Raw genomic sequence first — 23,658 nt, 5'->3', positions numbered from 1 at the left:
TCTACCGCTAAGTCTGAGCTTTTAAATGTCAGCTAAATTAATTAGAATAATGGTTTATAGGATTAATGCACAGAATTAATCTACAGTTTAAGTAAAAAAAAGCTTGTTTGCTTTGTGCTTTCATTAAAAAACACCATCTGACCTGCTTGGCCATATCGTTCAGGTGTTTCTCCTCCAGCTCTCTCTGGATTTGCTTCCTGGCGTCCTCCACAGCTCTGCGTTGCACTTTGTCAGCTTCCAGCTGCAGCTGCTGTTTCTGGGCAGCGAGCCTGGAGTCCAGCTCCTCGGCATTAATCGTCCGGCCGCCGGCCTCTGGCTCATCTGTTTGGCAGATCACCTCAGCAGTGTCCGGGTTTCTCTCCTTCTTTGCCTCCTCCAGCTTCTGCGCCCCGACAGAAAGAAAAATGTCTTGAATTAAACCAGAAATGGGTAAAAATAAAGGAGCTGGGCAGCATTTATTGAAGAAGTCGGACCTCCTGGAGTTCCTTCTTCCATTTGGCTTCAGCGGAAGCGACACGAGAGCTCACTTCCTGCTGGATTTCAGCCTCTTTCTCCTTGGACCAGTCTTCTTTAAGCTTCATCACAGAGGCGCGATGCTGGGCCTCTAGTTCATCTCTCAGCTTCGCCACAGCTGTGCTGCTCTCCTCTTTCTCCCGCTTCTGTACGGTTTCCTCCAGGAAACACTTCTCCTTGCACACGGCGATGTAACATTCCTGGACAGCCAGCATCTTATCACTGACTTCTGACAGCTGGTCTCTGTGGAGGAAGTAAAAAGTGCCGCAGAAATTATTTGCAAAAGCTTTCATTATTTTAGTCAATGTACTGAAAATTTCAAACTGACAATAAGAAAAAATGTCAACTTCCTTAATTACCACAAAACCCAATAAGTAGGGCACAACTCAACCCTTGTTAAAGAAATTAAGTGTCACCACCCTGCTTGGTAAAACTGTAGACAAGATTACACTTCATATAATTGTTACTATTGTTTGTGAAACTACACTATTTTATTATAATCGATTATCTTCAGTGGGTCACAACTTGCTTCCATTTGCTTACAAATTTGCTGATTATTAGGGCCGGGCTATAAATTGATTTAACAGATTAATTTAATTTTACAATTTATGAAGCTTTTATTTTTGGAAAATCTGGATATTTTTCTTTTTCTTTTTCCAATGCACTTCTTGGGTTTGCATGAAACTCTGCACTCTATCGGTCCTGAAAGGCAAAATTGTTTTGGTACTAGCATGCATAAGTTTAAGAAAATATATATTGAAAATATTCCACAAGACCCACCTAAATTTATTAATTTACTAGTTATTTAAGTTGGCTTGAAATTACACAAGCGAACGAAGCCTGGTCTCAAAACTAGCTCATTGTGTAAAACATGGGGAGGAAACATTTTATGTTAGTCATTGTTTACGACCACAGGGTTGTATTTTTAATTCAGGTCAACTCCCAGACAAAATGATTGGAATAAAAGCAAGTTTAAAAAAAATATTTTCTGTAATTCGTTTTTATGAAAGGAAAGGGAAGAAAAATAATAAATCTGATTTGGTATAATAAAATCAGAGATTTTGTTTTTAAGCCCAGCCCTACTGATAAAATACATTTTTTATCACTGAAGGACAAATAAAAGGATCCTGATACATTAAAATAAACTGTCTAAATGGATCTGGTGCATATAGAAGATGTTTTTACAGTGTAAACAAGGATCCGCTCCATTGGTCTGATCTAATATACAACTTCTGTCTTTCTGGTCATTTTACAGAATATTTGCTTTAATGGTCACCTTAAGCAGCAGCTACAGGTTCTTACATTTTTAGTCGTCTTAAGTTTCTAATTGTCAGCTTCAGTCTGGTTCCACCATATTCTGTGCCGGCTGATGAACATTTTCCTGTGTTTATTCGTACCGCAGTAGAACGGCAGGTTGTTGGTTTTGAACCGCGGACCTGGGAAGCATAGCTCAACAGGGGAGCTCAGACTGACAGAACCCCGTCAGAACGGGCTGTCCCTGTCCATGATGCTAATGTTCAAACAGCGCTTTTTTTTTTTCCTGGCTGTACTCCACACGTCAGAGTTTATTATTTGCAGCAGCAGATCATGATTATGGTTAGCTGAAGCTGCAAGAAGCGGAGGGACCCCCGAGTGTCTCTGGCACTGCAGCGCCACTTCTATAGGAAGAAACGCGACAACTTGGGCAAATGAGATTGGGTCAGCTTACATTAGTTTTGATGCAAATGAGCATCTTTAAATAATTATCGATTATACTGAGGTATCAATTATTTTAGCAGCTCTAATAGGAGCAGAGACTTACTGTAAATGCTGAATCTGCTGCTGGTGCTGCGCTGTCAGCTGCTCCACCTCAGCATTGTGTTCCTGAATGAGTTCTGCTCTGACCCGGTCCACCACATCATCTCTATACTGCTGATTAATCCGCTCAGTCCTATGGAAAATTATAAATAAATATATATACACACACACACAAAGAAATCACTATACATGTCCAACGTCATCCTGAGTCTTACCTCTCGGCAGCTTCTTGCTTTTCTTGGTCCAACTCTTGGATCATTTCCCTCATTTTGGTGCACAGCTCAGAGTTGGCAGACTTCAGCTTTTCCTCATTCTGTTTCAGCTCCTTGTGCTTCTTTTCAAGCAGCTAAAGGGTGACAGTAAAATAGTTTTAACACTTTGTCCCAAATAAAAAAACAACTAAGATAATGGCAAAGGACTGAAGTCAACCTCCACTCGTTCCAGCAGGTGTTTTTTTTCTTCCTTTATTCTCATGAACTCTTTCAGAGCGTCTTCGGTCGTCTCCGGATGTTTCATTGAGTTGGCCTCTCTGGCCTGAGGAGGAGGGACAGTAAAAATTATGCTTTATTTAGTTGGACTGAGGGCAAATCGGGCTCTGTGAATTGTAAAGGTTGGAGACCCCTGGGATGATTTTGAGATAGGATATTTGGGTTTTCTTCAGCTGTACGCCATAATCAGCGATATTAAAACAATAAAAGGCTTGCGATATTTCAGTTGATTTGTAATGAATCCAGAATGTATGACATTTCATGTTTTTTAATTGCATTACAGAAAATAAAGAACTTTATCACAATATTCTAATTTTCTGAGACAGTCCTGTAGATTGAGGTTTGTGGTTATACTATAAAAAAAAAAAAAAAAAAAAAAGGGGGCATATAAGGGGGAGAGGCACTATTTCATTCTCTCTACAAGATCACAAGGTGATAAATCTGACTTAATCCTCCAAACTATCCATCAGGGGGAGCCCTTACTGAAGACTTGAGCTTTTCCTCTTCCAGCTGGGCCTGCAGCTCGCTGACTCGAGCCTGAGAGTGTTGGAGCTCTTCCTGCAGCTGATTGATCTTCTGTCTCTTTCCCTTTAAACATCCCAGGCAGCGCTGCATTTCCACTCGCAGCAGCCTTAAAGCTTCGTCCTTGGGCAGCTTGGAGTCTGACAGGTGATGCAGAGCGGTGCTGACGACGACAACACGGAAAACTGTGAGTCCCGCGAAGCGGTGACGCTAAAGCTCTGGAGTTAAATGCGACTCAAAAGGCAAAGTGAAACCTCAGCGACCACAGCGTACCTGTGAAGTGTGCCGTTTCTCCTTTCGGGTTTCTTCAGTCCCAGATCCAAGCAGGATTCAGACAAATGGTTCTCCCAGTCGTTACCAAGGTCGACTGACACGACGCCGTGTTTCAGCGCAGACTCGTACAGCGTAATCTGCTCTTTCAGTTCAGCCATGTCTTCCTTTAAGATGAAAAAAAAGGCTTAAGTTCACAAGTTCAAACAGTTGCGTCCTGGCACACCTTTTAAAAAAGGGTTGTGTTGCATGGGAGAGAAAGCGGAAAGCAAACCTGTAAAACTTTGTTCATGTTTTCACTCAGCGCCTTGGCCGACTGGGCTTGCTGTAGTTTGATCTGCATCTGACTCGCCTCTTGCACCGAATCTGAAGGGAAACAAACAAAACGGCTCAACAATAAGAACAAACATGTTAGGTTCAGCAAAAGGTTTTTTACATCCAAATCCATACAATGCTGTGAAAAAGTATTTGCACCCTGAAGGGTTTATTTTGTTGCTGATACTTAAATGCTTCAGGTCATCTTCAGAGCAGAGAAAGTTAACCTAAGCAAACAGAAAAAGTTGTTTTGAAATGATGACTCGACATATTTAGAGGGAAATGCTTTCCTAACCAATTTGGCCCAATGTGGAAAAAGTAATCATCCCTTAAACCTAACAACCGCTCATCAAAGTCCTGAAGAGGCGAAGCAGCTCTAGATTATCACACTGACTGCTGGTTAGTTTTCCTGCAGATGGAACAAAGCACACTTTTCATAAAAAAGGTCCGCGTCTTTCCCTCCAGTACTGAGAATATTTTCCCTAAAGGCTCCTCAGGATTTGACCTTTGAGCTCATTTTGGTCTGTAGTAGTTTACAGCTAAGGTGTCAGCGCTGTGGATGCTGCAATGGGTGTGTGTAATCCTGGCAGGCCGCCCCCTCCAGCAAAGGGTCACCACTGTTCCATGTCTTCTCCACTTGTGGAGGTTCCCAGGAGTCCAAAGGCTTTTAGAAATAGTGTTGTAACCATTTCCAGACTGTGAGACGCCAGAGAAGTTTCTGAATTTCTTTAGACCAGGGCATAATGTGTTGCTCTATCAGATCTTTAGCCTACATCATGTTGTCAGACACCAAATCACAGCAAAATCCTGATTTAACAGAGTTGGTGGGTGACCCTTTTACCCTTAATAAATAAAAAACTCTTCATTTGGGGACTGCATTTTGTATTTAATGAGGTTAGCTCTGTCTGACCTAAAATGTTTTTCATAACCTGAGACATTTTATGTAAGTGTGATAAAAAAAACAAAAAACAAGAGGAATCTCTAATAGGGCTGAACAATTAATCGCATTTGCAATATAATTTAAAAAACGCAATTTCCAAATCTCAGAGGTCTGCAATTTTTTGGCTATGTAACAATTAGTGGATCAGACGCGTCCTTTAGCTGTCAGTAATATGTTTAAAGTGGGTTTGCTTCCACATGGAAGAGAAGACAGTTGCAGCAGTGAAATAATCTAATTTTATTACTTGTTTTAGAGTTTATATAATCAAACTGTTTTACCAGAAACTTTCAGGAATCTCACCATAACAGTAAGTAGTGGTCAATTAGTTTAATACATAGACTTGCTTGTTGATTGCACTTTATAATCAACAAGGATTGATGTCAAAATCAATTAAAAGCTGCTCTCTTGAATAATATTCTGATTAATAAAAACATTAAAAGTTCTTGTTTTAAATAGTCCTTGTTTACAAACATCTTTATCTAGAGGCCATTTTTGTTGCTTGTAGTTACTGCAGAGAAAAGTCTAAATCAAAATCGTAATTTTGGTTGAAATAAATCGTAGGCAGAACGCAATCATTTCTGCTCCAAGTCGAGACACAGTGGCTCTTTTAGCACCTGATCTGCACAACGATGAAACAGATTGATTTGTTGTTTGTATATATTTAAAAAGAAATGATAAATTAAACTGAAAAAATTAATAATCGCATTAAATTGCAATATTAAGATTAAAAAAATCATCAATCTATTAGATTATTTCCTAAAATCGTTCAACCCAAATCTGTAAGGGTGCCAATACTTTTCAAAGCGCTGTAATCTCAGAACAAAAGTCCACTGACTGGTCTGCAGCAGCTTGGCACATTGCTGCTGACTCTCCTCCAGGCGCATGCTGAGCGAGTTGACGACTCTGGCTCTCTCCAGTTGCTCCTCCTCTCGCTGACGTTCCAGCTGCCTGACTTGCTGCTGGAGCTTCTGACTAACTTCAGTCTAGAAGCGGCGAAATAAACACGCAGAAGAACAATCACAAACCCACAAGCTCTGCGGGTTACTAAACCGGACGTCTGATTCCAAAATGATACGTTTTGGTGAAGAAACCGTGTTTGACGTGTGGCTCAAAACGCTCACCTGGTCGTTCAGAGCCTGAGAGGTGGAGTCGAGCCTCTGCTGTAAGGCCAGCAGCGCCGCCTCGTGCTGCTCCTTCATGACGGCGAGGTCTCTGTCGTGCTGCTGCCGCGTCCTGGACAGCGTGTCGGAGCGGCAGAGCTCCAGCATCTGCTGCTTCATGCTGTCCACTGCCGCGTCGGCTACCTTCAGCTTCTTCTCGTTCTGCAACACGACACATAAAGACTTCAGACTTGGAACGGCGTTAGTAAACAGAAAACTCCACAAAACAAAGGAAGGAAATACGTCAGATTAAATAACTTTGGAGATTTCATTTCTGTTGAGGCATAAATGTCGAGATTTTTTTAAATATAGAGCATTTTTAAAAAGACTATATCGTTTTTATCGAGATGGCCAATGTTGCGTTATAATTCTAATGTTATTTGTGTTATTTTTCAGCTGTTTCTCATGTTTATCTACAGCTGTTTGTTGAAAAAAAATGTGCCTGTGAGACATTTGGGATAAAGCTTTGATTCAGAGATGCCTTTTTATAATTACTTTATGAAAAACATACCGAGATAAATACCATTTATAAAATATTGAGATATTATTCTTGGTCCATATCGCCTAGCCCTACACAGAAATGATATCTGATCACAGATTAGCAAGTAAATTAGATATTAAGCAGGTAAAGGAATCATGGCGAGTGTCAGCGAAGCATTTACCTCCTGGTCTTTCTCTTTGAGGACGTGGATCTGCTGCTCCAGAGCCTTTAGTTTGTTTTGCATTAGAGCCTCTCCTTTTTTTGCTTCTTCAATCAACCGACTTGACTCCTTGAAACTCACCGCAAGGCCGTCTTTTTCATCTGTCGATCATTTGTTAAAAACAACAACGCCAGACACAGTCACATATATTAGCGACGGTAACGCATGAAAAGTTTTCCTTTCAGGACCGTACTCTGAAGCTGCAGATGGACTATAATTTATTAATTAATCAGACACTGCATGAGATTATTTACTTCAGAGGAGTAAGGTTCTCCATGTTGTGAAGACAAAGTGTGAGACAAACCTTTGACGATTGCGAACTGGTGCTCGATGTATCTCATATTACGGCGTGAATCCTCCAGTTTCCGCTCCAGGTCTTCTATTTGCCGCTGCTGAGCTTTGTTTAAAACCTGCAGCTGGGCCACTTGCTCCCTATCAGCAGTTTCTGAAAACCCCGCCGACATTTGGATACCCAAAGTTATTTAACATTCAGTCCTAGTAAAAGCATCGTTTTCTTTAAATAATTGAAGCTTTTAAGGTTGCAATTAAACATTATCGCTCCTGTTAAATAAAGGTAATATAATCTAATCCACTTATAGGTCCTTGTCTGAACATCCTGATTCAAGTAAAGCTTCCTCTAATCTCCATCATTTTAATACAAAACCCACACAAACACTTTAAGATAATGTTACAGGACAATTTAATTTAGAGTTCACTCTATAACTATATGGCTGCACAGGTTTTGCATCAAGTCAAAATCTGCCTAATAGTTGGTCAGGCTTCACAATCCTCAGCATTCCAGTTTTTGGTTACCAATTACAACGTTAATACTTCAATTCAACGTCAAAACAACCAGAAACTCACGTTGCGTCGAATCAAAAAATTCCCTCTGTAGCTGCTCGAACTGATCGTTGTGCTGTGCGGCGTGTGGGTGATGGGCGGGATGCTGGGGGTTGTAATTAACCGTGTACTGATTAACGCCGTGATCGGCTGCTCCAGAGTTTAACGCCTGCAGATCGAAACAAAGAAAAGCAGAACGTTGGAGGAGAAAATGTTACCGTTTCAAGTGATAAAATCCGAGTGTCGAAACAGACAGCGGTAAGTTAAGCCTTACGACCTTTTTCTTTTTTTATTTCCCAGTGGTACAACAAGTTTTATACACCTCCACACAACTCTACAGAGACATCGGCAGTGGGGGGAAAACAAAGAAAAGAGAAAAACGAGACCCACATCTGTTTAAAAACAATTGTTTAAAAATAACTTGACAATATTAAAAGGTAATAAATATGCAACTGTAGACCATACGCAGGTGGCAGGAGATATAATAAATGCATTCAGTGTTTTTAACACCAATTTCCTCCTTAGAAATTTTGATTTCAGATAAAAAAGCATCACGATCTCTGCTGATATGGTTGCGAAGTCGAAGCGGATCACCTACTTGGAAATGGTTTCTGGCGCCGTGGTCGCCATGGCACTGCTGGCTCCTGTAGCCTCCGTCTCCGTTATAATCCACATGGTTTTTGGTGCTTTCAGGGCGCAACCTGGGCTCGAACTCGGCAGAAAAATCCCCAGTCTCTGCATATACGTCTGAGTCCATGTTGGCGTGTGCAGGACTGTCCTGAGCAAAGTGAAGGTCCTGGTTCCAGGCGTGAGCCGGTAACGGGTTACGAGGGCGACTCAGATGTCCGTTAGCGTGCGCAGGACGGTCCTGGTAGGCGTACTCATCATGCGAGCCGTGGTCGTAGTCGACTTCATGGGCCTTCAGAGCAACAGGTGACAGCATTACTCATCTGCTTTTTTTTTCCAACTCCCTGTGAATCCTGGACGGAAATGATCGAATACGAACACAAACTAAGACAACCTGTGTGTGAGAGGTCGGCCGTGCATGGTCGGCCCAGTCCTGGTTCCACTTGGACTGCGGGCTGAGAGAAAGCACAAACACATCACCGTGCTGCGGTGCAGCTTCCCTCTGAGGCGAGGCGCGCCTCAACTTCTCCAGATCAGACCGAAGCGTCAACAGAGACACGTGTTACCTGTCGCCGGTGCTTTTATGGCTGTAGGCCGAGCACTCCGGCTCCGGGGAGGAGGAGTCTCGGCTGTCCTCCAGCATGTCATCCGGTAGGTCTGTGAGCAGCTTGTGCAACTGCAGAGACGTGAGACATGGAAATTAGTCACCCTGGTCGCTCAGCAACAAAGTTATAAAGCAACACAGAGTAAAGAAATAACACGGGGAGAGCCGATCAATGACGACAGGAGAAGCAGGAAAAAGGAGGGGGAAGTAATCAGAAAAACATTAAAGTGAAAAAACTGTTGCTACTTCAGCTTTATGAAGATTCTGAGGTGAAACTAAAAGTAATTTGTTTTGGAGCGATTATCGTTCAACAAACTCTGACTCATGCTCCCACAATGAGTCCAATTTTACATCAATCAACAGGGAACCTTTTTCGAATAAAATGCCATCTGAAACTGACAAATATAATGCCTCAGCCATACTTTTAACAAAATATCAGCAGAGCAAATGTTGCATCGGTAAAAGACAGAACAGGCTCTCCTGTTCAGCCTGCCATGTGTGCTCAACAAAACAAGCAGAGCCTGCTGGACTTACTTCCCACAAGGACCGATGGATATTCCTCAGATCCTCCACCGTGTCCACGACCGACGGACCCATCGCAACACAATGACACATTTAACAAAAATCCTCTGATTCTATGCGTAAAGCTGCGAGGTAGGCGCCCCCGTCGCCTATTTGGTCTGCAGGGATGACCTCCAACGTGAAACATTCAAAGCGTGCGTGGCATGTCGTCGGCTCCCTGTGACAGCGCTGCGTTTCGCTCCCAGAGCCCTCCATTGTTCAACAAAAAAACAAAAACAGCAACATATAGCAGGGTTTACTGGGGCAGAAACATTCCAGTTACTGGCAGCCAACCCGTTCCACTTGACCAGCCTGTGTGCAATAAGTAGGTTACCATGAATATATTAAAAAAATCCTTTAGAAGGGAAAAAATTGTTTTTTTTAGCAGCCCATTGGTCAGCAGCTCAGCAACATTTATTCCCTCGTCACTCGGGCTAAAACTGGATCAAGAGTGGAAGCAAACCTGAGAAAGTAGGGAGGCCACAGGGCAGAGCTAGTTTCAGCACGACACACCTGGGAGGAGGCCTTTTTGCGCCGAGCCAATAATAGCTCACACACTGACTGTGGGAGTGGAGGTGGACCTGTGACAGGGCGGCTGAGATTTTTGAAACCCAAACTACGCCCACTTTGTTGCTCCTGGAAGCAACACTGTTCAAACAGCAAACAAGAACATGACAGACTTATCGCACGGCCGGATGAAAAGCAGGCAAGTGTTGTGTGGTGAGGCTGAATGGTTTTCATACACCGTGATGTGACAGCTCTCAGTGACGGTGAGGTGCTACCGTAGAGCTTTCTCCCAGCCGCCGACCACGGCTCCAAACAAAACACATTTACTAAACCGTTCGCTGAACTCCACGCCTGCCCACGCCGTCAAAGGTGCCATCGGCAGTAAAGACGACCCCGGCAGAGCTAAAAGCCAACCTGGGCTTTACTCAACACCTCAGCCACGCCACCTCATGATTGGCCAGGGCAGCACGGACGCAGATATTCATGCAAAACGAGCTCTAACCACGTGTGGAGTGAATTTACTGTTAGGTAGATGGAAGTACGTTGCAGTACACTGACTTTTCTGTTTTAAGAACACCGCAGTAAATTTACTGCAGTAAATTAACGTTTAAGTTATATTCCAATTTATTCCAATGCACGCAAATCATTATCAGTCCATGTAAAGTAGAAACCAGACATTTACATGCCAGTCATAAAAAGATAAAGTCTAATCTTTACTGTATCACATTAAACAAGACTAAACCTCTTCTGTTTCAGGTCAGTGAAGTTGTTAATGAGAATGAAGATTGCCTTTTTTTTTTTTTTTTTTTTTTTTACACAAAATCATATTTATAAAGTAAAATATGCCTGCCAAGTGGATAATTTATCAGTTTAAAAGGACCCTTTGGAAGCAGGTACGAAGCATACTTTTCATTAAGCCCCCATTTCTTTATTAAAGATTATCTTTTTTGGGGCTGATGCAATATTCTAATCTTGAATGACATTTTCTGATTAGCTGTAAGTGGAAAATCATCATAAACTAAAAAGGCTTAAAAACAGTCTGTGAATAATTAAGTACTTCAATTAGTTATTTAAGTTACGGAAATAAATTACATTTTCAATAATATTTTGATTTATTGAATGTGACTTGCCTCTATATAGAAATGTTTTTAATTCAGACGTTTACATACTACTCTTTATTATTTAGTGAAATTGGCAAATACTGTACTTGTACAATAAACTAGAACTAGGTCAGATGTTGTGGTTGTCCTTTCACAAGCTTCTCATATCGGTTTGCTGGAGTTTTTATCGATTCCTCCTGACAGAGCTTGTGTAACCGAGTCAGGTTGCTTTTCTAACACCTTTTCATATCTAGCAATGTTTTTCTATAGGACTGAGATAAGGGCTTTGTACAGGCTACTCCAATACTTTTCTGTTCTTCAGCTACTTTCTAGCTAGTTTGGCTGTATGCTTAGGATCAGTGTCCAATAGGAAGACTGATTTGTGGCCCAGGCTTCAACTTCCTGACTGATATCTTGAAATATTGCTTTAATATTTCCACATATTGACTTTTCCATATATTGTGCATCTATTTTGGGAAGCGCACCAGTCTCTCCTGCCCAAAACAATGACACCACCAAACCCGTACTTCACTTTGGGAATGGCGCTGTTGTGAGCCTTGCGAGTATCTCCCCAATTCTTCCGAATGTAATGATGGTCACCATGGCTAAACACTTTCATTTTAGTTTCATCAGACCACAGGAGACTGATAAACACATTGCCCACAATATCTCTGAAACAGAGAACCCATTTCATTCCTGAATGAACAGAGGAACGGTTCTCTTCCTGATCTTTTGGTTTTTCCACAATGTTACACAGAGGGAGAGTGTTTGATGGCTTCCAGTTAGGGCTGCACAATATACTGTGACTATATCATCATCACAATACCAGTCTGTGCAATATTTATATTGCAAAAGAATGTTTGAGGTGCACCAATTGTTGGCTAATATGTTTCAAGTGTTACGGACTTGAATTTGTCATGCCAATGTAATATTTAGGCAGTTGGACAGCATCTTTTGCAAGCAGATGGTCACACAGGACACCAATGGATTGCCTAAAAATACTAAACATAACGTGGTCATGCAAACACAGATGAAAAAAAGGAGGAAAGGATAAAATAGGCACATATCACTTGATACAATCATCACAATATTTACCATTTTTATTGCCGTCGCAAGATTTTCTAATGTTGCGCAGTTTACTTCCAGTTACCTCTTGTTGTGAATTAACCAAACATAGTTAATTCACATCATTATCTGAGTTTTCCCAAATCGCTTAAATACATAGTAATTTCATTTTATGTAGGTACCTGACTTTGAGGAAGGTAAGATTTTATGCTCTGAAAAAAAAAAGACATCTCATTTTATAGAATAATGACATGGAGACTATTTTGGAAATACCAACTAATCTAAAACAGGAAAGGTATAGTGCCAATGAATGGCAGGTACATTAAAAATAATCAGGTGTAATGCTGTGTTTATATTTAGGTTCAGGTGTAAAATCATGGCTCGAAACACGTTTCAGCAAATAGCTGAAACACTGTTGACATGCTGAGTTTTGCACCTCTTGCTCTCTCGCGTAGTCTTCTTGGTCGTATTCGTCTTCATCATGCTGAGTCTGAAGAGCAGCGCTGTCAAAATCAATCGACATGTTGCACTGCCTGCTGGGGAAGGAGAGTAAACAGTCTGGTCAGCTTGGTACTCTGTTCACGTATCCAGGGACAGTACAGTCACGTATAAAGCTAACCTCAAATGCATGTAAATCTGATTTTTTGTTGTCACAAACAGATGTGCTCATTTATGACTTACCGACTGGAACACCGGAAAAGAATTGGCAGTTTCTTTTAGTAGCTCATCCAAGCAACGCTGCCTTTGACCGCTGGATGCTACCCATGCTACTGTTTACATGAAAAAGCTGCGACGAAACTGAACTGTTTGTTTCCTTTTTAAATAAACAAGTGCGTGAAAAACCTTTACATCCGGGTTGTTTCTCGTAAACGCAGCCAGTACGGAGTTTAACGCCACTTTACGAGCGTTTTCCCAGGCAGTAAACTCTGTAAGTTGCGATGCTAACTCTGGTTAGCTAGCTAACTAGCCTGTTGAACATCCTCGTACCGTTGACTCGCCCACTTTGAAAACTCGCGCGCTTTAGCAGCGCCAGACTCGCGCGGATCGTGTACACAACAGGAACAAAGAAAAACTGCTCAACAAGTGTATGCAGCATCACGAATAAGCAGAATAAATACTATTTCACCGATTTATTCATTCGTGTTCCGTACACTTAGTTGAACGGACATGTTATAAATGTTTGGGCTTTCGTTTCTATCTCCGGAACCATGCCAGGTGAGCAACGTTTCCATGGTAACACATTTGATAGAATTATGGGTAGTGTAGTTCTTGATACTCGCTACCATAGACATATATATACATCTTATATTATGTCTATGCTCGCTACAGTTCTTGAGATTGATAGTTTACTGGTTCAGTAGTAACCAAGATACCGGTAGATGAATAAAACAACAGAATAATAACATTGGAGGAATATTTGATTTAAAAAACCAATATCTGCACGAAAATTCGTGCCAAATATCAGGAAAATAAAAATATACCTTATATTAAAACGTGATAATGTGAAAATTCGTATTACAACAAAACGTCATGGTGCTAATCTCTTCCATGTTTGTACAATATTGTCATGACATTACTGTTATTACAATATACATAATGCTGAGATTATAAAACTTTTCATGTGCAACAAAAATCTCTATAATATTTTACAATTTTGTGCTTGTAAAAACGTAATACAGTATAGGTTTCATGTTTGTTCTATATATGATCATGTTGTTCCTGTCACGATGTTGTTAGAACTTTGAGACTTTTGTAATAATGTGATAACCGGAATATTTTATTAATCCTCATGTTATCTACTCGATTGAATAAAAAAATGGAATATGCGCACAGCATTTGTATCTAGGTTTTCCTCCTCTTCTTTTATATTAGCTTTCCTGTGTAGTCTATCTGTTTTGACTGAAATCATCCACAACAGCAGAATGGATCAGGGGACCTTTACGCGCTACTAAAATATATACAAACCAAAAAAAAAAAAATATATATATATATATATATATATATATATATATATATATATATATATATATATATATATATATATATATATATATATAAATTATTCACTGTGCAATCAGTGTTTCAGACTGTAGATTATTAATAAAACTATACAGACATGTTCAACCACAAATAGAGATCAGTCTGTTCAACGCGAGTGGGCTTCGCTTTCTACGGTGGCCAGTGTAGGACAATAGTTCATGGCTCTCCGGTTTCCGCGTCTTGCCTCTGTAGCTGATCCCGAGTCAGATCCCACTCAACACACGCAGCCACATTCAGTGCCTCAGCTGACCGGAGGTCGGTGGTTTCATATCCGGGATTGCTGTGGAGGACTGTCAGCTGACAGCAGTCGGGCTGTGTGAGTTCTTCGACCAGAAACCGATTTAAAGCCAAATTATCTCGGACGCGGGTAAACATGGCCTCTAATCCACCCAGACTGAAGATCGAGATAACGTCTAATGAAAGGTGAGAAGCAGCGACAGGTGCTGATTGGCCGCTGTTGAAATCTGCACTTCATCTCCTGTTGACCAGTTCTTATTCTTCTCATGCACAGGCTGAAAAACTTGAAATGTCACTTTGAAGCAAAGTTTGGAGAATCTCCTCTCTTCTATGCACGTGCACCTGGAAGGGTAAACCTAATAGGTAATTAAATAAAAAATAAAATAATCCATTATTTTAGAAACATAAAGCATTAGACATCTTAAAGTGTTTTTACTTTTACATTGTTATTTTTTTTATTTCATCTTCGTATTCAGATGGTTGTGTTTCACTAAAGTCTGTTAGTCTAAACCCACCAGACCACATTTAATATGATTAAAAGCCAAATTAGTTGCACATTGTCCCATGAAGGTCCTCTAGGGAGTGTATGGTTCGCTGTGGGGCTTTATAAAATTATACTTTTTAAATTTTTTTTTTATCACAATCACAAACTGTATTATAATTTCATTGGGTTTTAATTTGACAGACCTAAAGTAAAGTAGGACAAGGGGATGGATGTCTCTTTAAAGTTTGTTTCCAAATAAAAATATTAGATCTCTGACATGCAACCAATACTTTGTAGTAGGGGGTTGGCATTTATCGTATCGGTTATCATTATCGTGAAAAATATCTTATGATGAAAGTTCGAATTTATCTTGACAACAATAAACGAAAAGTCCCCAAAACTGCTAATGCTGTCAGCAGTGTTAGTTTTGTCATTTTTTCCACTGTTGGTTCCTTTAGATTACCAGTAAATCAAACAGTACGAATAAATGCCATTAATGTGTGCAGTTTGGTAATAAAAATCACACTTCTGTCCTGGTGAAGCCTATTTAAAATGTATGCCTTCCCCTTGAGAACCAAAAAAAAAAGCATCTTCTAATTTCTTTTTTATGGGATTTCCCATTTGTTTAAGCTTCAAAGAACACCAAACAATATCATTTTTTTTTATTTACATTTCACTAGCATGTCTACTATAGTGGACAACAGGACGATTTAAGTCTAAAGTTACAACATAAATAAATAAAAATGAACACCCTCTGGTTTTAGAATGGCATTAACCTAAGAAAACATTACATTTGATAAAAAAAAAAAATCTTCATTATTTTTTTTTCATCTTCTGTTGCTTGATATTTGCAATCACAATAGCCTATGGATTTAGTTTAATCAGTGAACTATAAGACTGCTGTATAACTAATTATCCAGTTGTTCTTCGTCTAGATAATTTTTAACAGTGATAATCCTGGAGGCTTGTTTTCTTCTCGGTAATGCAGAGAAGCATCTTGCATTTGGTACACTGAAGTTATGTCTTGCTGCTGCAAGTTGCCAAATCTTCAAAGATTCTGCTATGGATGTGCTTGTGAAAAGTATCGGCTTGAACTCCAGTATTAACGGATTTTAGGGTCGTCTTTGTAAGCAGGAAGCCCAGGTGGCGCAGGTGTGAATCTGTTATGGAAGAAAGTAATCAATTAAAGTCAATCTATCAGGAGTAACCAAGATTTTACATCTCCTTTCCTGCTCCCACTCTATGCCATCATATTCTCCTGCATCTTCTTCTTCTCCTGCTTCTATCACAGGCTGATCCTCGTCCTCCTCCTTCTCCCCGTCTGACAGTTCTCCTTCTGCTGTCTTCTATAGAACCCTTTCTGCTTCACTTTTGTCCTAAAACTGCCTTGCTGTCCACTACAAAAGACATTTAAAACAGTTAAGACTGCTATTTCAAAAGATAAATCGTTAAACATTGACATGCTAATTAACAAGATAATCTCTACTTATCATGGTAACAATAGAAACTGATGTAGAATATTTGACTTACTTCGGCCATTTTGATTCAGGGGGAGTAAAGGAGAACTCCCAGCACATAAACCACATGACACAACACTGGAAAGGGCAGAAAGTCCTCAGAACGTTGCTGTGTGGTTTGATAGGGTAGTCCAAAATAGTGAGCGAAGATAAAGGGAACACAATGTTCACTATAAAGGACACAAAGGAATGTGCCAGGTCTGAGGAGGTTAAGAGCACAACTTGTGTTTATGGGCCTTGAATTGCTTGCAGTTACCTAAAAAAAAAAAAAAAAAAAAAAAAAAGTTTGCAAAGAAGCTGCAAACAAACTTTGATCCTGATCCCAATAGTACCAAATCTCACCCACTCCTACTGTGTAGAACCACTTTTCACTGCAATTGCTGCTTGTCTTTGAGCTTCACACGTGCCACACTGCAATTTGTTTGCCGTACACTGAGCTTTGAACCTGTTCCTCTGTAGCTCCGGCTGTATGCTTAGGGCCATTGTCCTACTAGAAGGTTACGCTCCGCTCCCTGTCGTAGACCTTCTGCATCCTCCAGCAGGTCATTTTGTTCAAGAATTGGGGCCGTGTTCAGCTCCGCTCATCTTCCCATCAACTCTGACAAGCGTCCCCTGTCCCTGCTCAAAGGAGCTCCACATGCGCGGTGCAGCCACCGCATGTCGCTGTGGAGACAGTGTGTTCAGGATTATGCAGAGTGTTGCTTTTCCACCAAATGTAGTGTTTTGTATGTAGGCTTTAAAAAAAAAGCAACAACTCCTTTTTTATCTAATCTGAGCAGAGCATCTTCCTCCATCTTCCCTACATGACAAAATGTAATTGTTTACAATTGTGCAGTATCCCGCTCTGTCAGACATTCAGGGCTTGGATATTGTTTTATACCTTAACTGTGCTTTAAACTTCACACCCGTCTCCATGACTCATCTGCTGCGTCTCCTTGGTCTACAGGATGGTTATTTAGTAGCGCTCTCTAGTAGGGCTGGACGATATAGAAAACGAAGCATATCGATAAAATATAAATCATATTGATCCATATCGATAATTATCAACAAATTCATTGCATATATTTTAAGTGCAGCCCTGACCCTTTTTTTTTTTTTTTTTTTTGCTGTTGCTTAATGACATATTTTTAGACACAGAGCACACAAACACTGAATACAAACTCAACCCTTCATTCAACCAACTTTTGACCAAAACTGCAAGTTTTTAAAAAAGAAAACAGAACGCGTGCTTTTTGAACTCTTTGAAGGGGCGGAGCTTGGTGTCTGGGTCTGTGTTTGTGATTGGTTGGCAGGATGTAATGACTGTAGTATTAATCCACATAGTTAGAATGCAGAAGGAATGAAAACTGTTATTCTACTGAACTTTTTACTGACTTTTTTCTATCACCTATTTGCGTCGATCGAAATATATTGTTGTTGAGCTATCGTCCAGCTCTACTCTCTAACAAAACCTCAGAGGCATTCACAGAAACAGAGGAGATTAAATCACACACAGGTGGACTCTCTTTACCAAATAGCGGACTTCTGATGGCCGGTGGTTGCACTGGATTTGATCTGGAATTATCATTGGAAAATGAAAACGTTCAAACCTTGAAGTAACTGAATAAATGGTTAAATATTTTGGAGAACTAATCAGAGTTTAGGGGTTGAAGTATTACTACTATTATAGAACTTGAGGACCCAAAATGTAGAACCAGAAATGCAAAAAACAGAGATATTTCCTTCAAATGAAATGTAATTGTCTTAAATATTTCTTTGCTGTATTTGTCTCATTCACCAGGCGAGCACATTGACTACTGTGGCTACTCAGTCCTCCCCATGGCTATCGAGCAGAGTATCCTGACTGCCGTGTCTGTGAACAACTCTGGGATGATCCAGATGGCGAACACAAATCCTCAGTACCAGTAAGCGGCAATAATTAGTGCACTTTTCATTTACTTGGAAAAAACCTCTTTAAGGGTTTTAAAATACCAGTGTGGTTCTACTGTACGTTGTCCCAAAGGCTTTTTCTCTGGTGATTTGCAGGGATTTTAAAGTGTCGTGCTCGGAGGAAATCGTCATAGACAGAAAAAACCCAAAGTGGTATTATTATTTCCTCTGTGGAGTCAAAGGCATCCAGGTAAGATGTGTTGGCAAAAGTGCATACGTGTTTGCGTAGTGGTGAAATTAAAACGTTCTTTTAATATTTTAATATCCCCCGGTATTGTAAGTTGGCTTTCCTTTTCGTGTAGGAGAAGTTTGGGATCTCTCGTTTGGCCGGGATGTCCTGTGTTGTAGACGGAACCGTTCCTCCCAGCTCCGGTCTGTCCAGTTCAAGTGCCTTAGTTTGCTGTTCTGGCCTCTTAACAATGGAGGCTAACCAAAAGTCTCTCTCTAAGGTATAAAAAAATCTAAATCAAATTCTAACTGAGCAACATATGGTAACTTGCAAAGAACCAATTCAACCCTTGGACTTTTCACATTCAATAATATTGCAAACTTCAGTCTTTTGTACAGCACAGCACCAGTTGTGCCCAATTATGAAGTCAAAGGAAAAAGGCACCTGGTTTTCAAAATCTTTTTGTTAATACTGATTTGATGTGTGTACCCATGTATTCAGCTCCGCTGTGTCACCCTTCACAAGCTACAAGTCCTCCCGCTTTAAACATCTGAAGAGCGAACATTTCGCTCCTTATTCATTGCAAAATAGCAGCAGCCCATTTAGACTGATGGAGAACATCTCTGAATTACAAATCTCAAGTCTGCCTCAGACTCTCTGCTCTGGTCTTTGACTAGGCCATTCTAACCAAAGCACATGCCTTGATCTTCATCCCTCCGTTGTAGCTCTTGCTGTAAAATCTTTTGCAGCTGGTTTTCTTTCTAGATCGCACTGCATTTAGCCACCAGTAGGTTTCATTGTGGAAACAAACCCCTATTTTTTTTTTTTTTTTTTTGCAGAACAGCTCTAGTTATACAGAACCTAAATGAAGCCCAGGTGGACTTTACTAGATGGGTAATTGGTTGCACTTGATCTTATTTAGGGGGCATCAGAGTAAATGGGGGGTGAATACAAAGGCTTACTAATCCTTTCAGATGTACATGTGTAACGGAAACTGAAAACTATGCATAATTTTTCTTCATCTTCACAATTCTACATTCAATTTTGATATTTTATCCCATATAATCCCAATAAAGTCCATAAAAGTTGGTTTGCTGTTGCACATTTGTACCATAATGTTGAGGCCACCATGAAAATTTTCAGGTTGAATCCTTAAACGGGGGGAGAATACCCAACAAGACGACGCATGCAATAACAACAACCTTTTTTGTCAAATGCTTCTTTGACATTTTGTGGAGATTTCATAGGTGTTTGTTGCTCTAAATTTTTCTCCATAATCCATTTTCCAGGTGGCTCTAGCTGAGATATGTGCCAAAAGCGAGTGCTACATCGGGACCGAGTCAGGAGGCATGGACCAGTCCATTTCATTCCTGGCAGAGGAAGGAACTGTATGAAACCCCCCCTTAAAATCACATCACATATTACTGTAAATCTCTATATTCAGGTGTTTATTAAAGGAACAGACATCACAATTTCAACTGCTTATTAGGCAAAGCTGATAGAGTTCCAGCCTCTGAAGGCCACCGACGTCAAGCTGCCAGACGGGGCCGTGTTCGTCATCTCCAACTGCTGTGTCGAGATGAACAAAGCTGCTTCTTCTCACTACAACATCCGCGTGGTCGAGTGCCGGATCGCAACGAAGGTGTCGAGCACCCACAGCTCTGCGCTTGATTAGTTTTATTTATATAAGCTGAGGAAAACATTGTGATCCATTTCTGATGTTGCATTTCTGGTTCAGTTTGAGACTTAATCAAATGCAGCGATGGCCTAATAGTTGCACGACTGTAAATTCACTGATTAAAGGAACACTCTAAAGGATAACACGCAGTGTCCTCCTGTCTGGCCTTCAGATGTTGGCGCAGGCCCGAGGTCTGGATCCAAGCGGCTTGTTGAAGCTCTGTCAGGTTCAGGCGGCGCTGAAGGCCTCCCTGGAGGACATGTTGGTCCTGGTGGACGAGGTGTTGCATCCTGAGCCATACGGCCGTGAGGAGATCTGTAAAGTGCTGGGCATCACCTCGGAGAAGTTGTGCGCGGAGCTGCTGAGCGCCAACACTCAGCATGGTGGGTAACCGAACGGCGCGGTCCATTCTGGAGTCACGTTTACCACCTGATCCAGTCAAATCTCAGGTATAGGTGTTTGATCTCCTTTGACCAGCAGATTAGTAAAGTGCCCATCTTGCTCAGAAATGAATCAATATATCATTTATACATACTTCTTACCGTAACTTGTATATAAACACCAGTCCACAGTCTCAGTTTCTTCATTTCCAACCTCTCCACCACCGCAGTCAGACCGCTCTGATGACAGATGGACCACGGTCACCAAAAACACCACTGGTGACCGCTTGCATCCCCCCTGCTGTAAAAGACACATCTCAGGTCCTTCTGTTCCCCTAGTGAACATCTACATGAGCCAGAGAAGGGTTACAAGAAAGTTCTTTGACCAAATGAGACCAAAATCAATCTCTTTGGCATAAACTCAACCAGACACGTCATGCTTGGGGCTGTTTTTCACAGCTAGGGGTACAGGTCGACCTGTCCTCATTTTAAGGCCAATGAATGGGGCCAAACTGAGCAGGAGAACACTGAAGATGACTCAAGCATGACAATACCTGAAGACAAAGGAGTGGGCAAATAAAAACACTGAAGCCAGGGAGTCACCTGATCAGTCTCCAGACCCCAATCCTACAGAAAATCTGTAGAAGGAGCTGAAACGTCAAGCTGCAAGGCAGCAGCCAGGAAACCGGCAGGGTTTAGAGAGTTTCTGTTAAAAGGAGGAGGTCAAGATCCCTCCTGGGATGTGTGGAAACTTGGTGAGCTCCAGAAAATGTCTTTGTGCTGTTCTTGCCAGCAAAGATTTCTGCCCCATAAAAACATGATGGATCAAATACTTATTTCAGTCAGTGACCTGCATTTATTTTTGAAATATTTTTTTTCAATTGATATTCTGTCAGCAGGGAATGAGATACTTATGTTTCCCCACTGTTGATGCTAATCAGACAAGCTTTTTTTGCCAGTCTTTTATCTTTATTTATTTAGATTTGTTTTCATTATAACGATGCTTCAGTTGCTGAAATACAGATGATATTTGAACTTCTTCTTTCTTTTTGTTGCAGTATTTGGCAAAATATATGTCAACATCCTAAGACTGGTTTTGCCGAAGTCACAGACATTTTAAAACTTCGAATGTTCAAGTCTTTGCCCCTTCTCCTCTCGCCCAGTGACGCACTTCAAGCTTCACCAGCGAGCCAAGCATGTGTACGGTGAAGCTGCGCGCGTGATGAGGTTTAAGAGCGTGTGCGACGGCGGTTCAGCCGAATCCATAAAGCTGCTCGGAGAGCTGATGAACCAGAGCCACGCCAGCTGCAGAGACCTGTACGAGTGCAGCTGTCCAGAACTGGACCAGCTGGTGGACATCTGTCTGTGAGTAAAGCGAGACAAAAAAAAACAAAAAACGATTTTTGTCATTGTCATGCTTGATTAAAAATAAAATTGCTAGCTGAGAGGCTGTAATTACTCATCAAGTCACATCTAGACAGACTCAGTCGTGTTTTGCCGTTCTTACTGAATACAAAATGTTGTTTGAAAAGTTTTTAGATTACACAGTACTCATAATTACGTTATTATTAACCTGTTGTTTGTGATTCCTTTAAAATGATGCCAACCAGCTGGTGCTGATAAGATATTTAGACTCTCGGTAGGGAGAAAACTAAATAGCTTTTAACAAGATTTGGGGGCGAGCCAGACCATTGATGCTCCGCTTGTTTTACATCATGATTATTGTCACCTTATATGCCGTCGGAAATGCTCAACAGCATTCTCATAAATTGTTTCTGTGTGTCGTTTAAGATTATGAGGATATAACAAACTTTAGATTTACCAAAAATGTATCTGTAATGTATCTTTTAGAAAGAGAAACTACATCTAGAACCTCCTGAGATGGATTTGTTTACATCTAGTGCCACCATGTGGCTACAAATGTAAATATATCACTGTGTAATTGATAGTTTTTTCTTTTTGAATTAATCTACAAAAATTACGTAAAACCTTGTAATAATTATAGTTTACTGAGCTGTACGTGTTTAGCTAATTACTTTTACAAAAATCTTAAATGTACATTTTTCTTGTTACTGCTTCTAGTATGCTTTGTGTTTTATAGGTAGCATGATCAATTGCCTCTCCCACACAGTCTACTCAAGCTATTGATTTCAGCTTTTACCAATGCAGGAAAATAGCTCTGATACTTCAGTACTTCTCTCTTTATTTATTGGAAATTTTCCCTGAAGATTATTGCCGCTGAAAGCTGATGTTTAAGCGCCTCGCCGTGACTCTGACTCCTCCATCGTTTCTTCTGGTTGCAGGAAATCAGGCGCCGTGGGCTCCAGGTTGACAGGAGCTGGCTGGGGAGGCTGTGCTGTCTCCATGGTTCCCAGCGGGAAGGCCGAGTCCTTCTTACAAGCCGTCAGAGACGCCTACTACACGCCCGACCCGCACAGAGCAGCAATGGAGAAACAAAGCTTGTTTGTGACGAAGCCGGGCGGCGGCGCTGCACTTCTGCTGGAGGAGTAACAATGTCTTACCCATCCATCTTTATTTTGCTAACTTTGTTTTTCAAATCAACTAAAACAAAGGGAAATTTGGGATTTTTTTTTACTACACTCTGAAGCTGGAAATGATGTTTAATCTTTTACCTCACTGTATAGACGGGAACATAAGGGCCAAATTTACACTTATGTGATATGTCTTTTGTTATGATTTTTTAATATAATTAGTATTAGAAACATGAGAAATGGTGTCAAATGATTTTTTCCCCCAAAAATAAAACAGCACTACAGAAAACATCATATTTGTTGTGTATAAAACACAGCTGCACTTTATTAAGGATGAATATATCTCCAAAAATGTTTAATTAAAAAGCAAAAGCAATAATGAAAACATGGCAATGATGAATACTTGACATACAGCATAAACAGGACAAGTTTCAAGTTGTGAAGATAAGACCCTAAAACACAGCTGCACTTTATTAAGGATGAATATATCTCCAAAAATGTTTAAGTAAAAAGCAAATGCAATAATGAAAACATGGCAATGATGAATACTTGACATACAGCATAAACAGGACAAGTTTCAAGTTGTGAAGATAAGACCCCAAACTGGACTTTGGCTTCTGGACCGTTCTCAGTTCCCTCTGGAACAGCGACAGCAGACCCTTGCTGCTCATTTACTGGTCTGAGGCACATGCAGGTCGGTTTTACTGACACTAAAATCACAC

General features: G+C 40.7%; 2 protein-coding genes across 3 annotated transcripts in view; one reads left to right on the top strand and one right to left on the bottom strand.

The window, feature by feature from the left end:
* cep152 (centrosomal protein 152) overlaps positions 1 to 13,080 on the bottom strand; it is a 63,759-nt gene extending 50,679 nt beyond the window's left edge. The window contains exons 1-13 of one of the 2 annotated variants that reach the window (XM_036148376.1): positions 12,692 to 13,080; positions 12,447 to 12,546; positions 8,740 to 8,849; positions 8,568 to 8,628; positions 8,145 to 8,465; positions 7,571 to 7,715; positions 7,011 to 7,151; positions 6,668 to 6,807; positions 5,967 to 6,167; positions 5,681 to 5,828; positions 3,865 to 3,956; positions 3,594 to 3,757; positions 3,282 to 3,483 (exon numbers count right to left, since the gene is read on the bottom strand). In XM_036148376.1, coding sequence (XP_036004269.1) covers positions 3,282 to 3,483; positions 3,594 to 3,757; positions 3,865 to 3,956; positions 5,681 to 5,828; positions 5,967 to 6,167; positions 6,668 to 6,807; positions 7,011 to 7,151; positions 7,571 to 7,715; positions 8,145 to 8,465; positions 8,568 to 8,628; positions 8,740 to 8,849; positions 12,447 to 12,533 — 1,812 coding nt within the window. In that variant the 5' untranslated portion in view covers positions 12,534 to 12,546; positions 12,692 to 13,080. The remainder of the gene's footprint in view (positions 1 to 3,281; positions 3,484 to 3,593; positions 3,758 to 3,864; positions 3,957 to 5,680; positions 5,829 to 5,966; positions 6,168 to 6,667; positions 6,808 to 7,010; positions 7,152 to 7,570; positions 7,716 to 8,144; positions 8,466 to 8,567; positions 8,629 to 8,739; positions 8,850 to 12,446; positions 12,547 to 12,691) is intronic. The other variant, XM_036148381.1, reaches the window with a different exon arrangement.
* A 43-nt stretch (positions 13,081 to 13,123) lies between these two features.
* galk2 (galactokinase 2) lies at positions 13,124 to 23,227 on the top strand. The gene is made up of 11 exons (XM_036148410.1): positions 13,124 to 13,225; positions 14,243 to 14,473; positions 14,562 to 14,650; positions 18,069 to 18,192; positions 18,314 to 18,407; positions 18,520 to 18,666; positions 19,676 to 19,774; positions 19,876 to 20,028; positions 20,237 to 20,447; positions 21,608 to 21,809; positions 22,748 to 23,227. The coding sequence occupies exons 2-11, from the start codon at positions 14,424 to 14,426 to the stop codon at positions 22,953 to 22,955; spliced, it is 1,377 nt and encodes a 458-aa protein (XP_036004303.1). The 5' UTR covers positions 13,124 to 13,225; positions 14,243 to 14,423; the 3' UTR covers positions 22,956 to 23,227.
* The last annotated feature ends 431 nt before the right edge of the window (positions 23,228 to 23,658 follow it).

The sequence above is a fragment of the Fundulus heteroclitus genome, chromosome 2 (genome assembly GCF_011125445.2).
Source record: "Fundulus heteroclitus isolate FHET01 chromosome 2, MU-UCD_Fhet_4.1, whole genome shotgun sequence".
Taxonomy (NCBI): domain Eukaryota; kingdom Metazoa; phylum Chordata; class Actinopteri; order Cyprinodontiformes; family Fundulidae; genus Fundulus; species Fundulus heteroclitus.
This window is presented reverse-complemented; position numbering and strand designations above follow the sequence as displayed.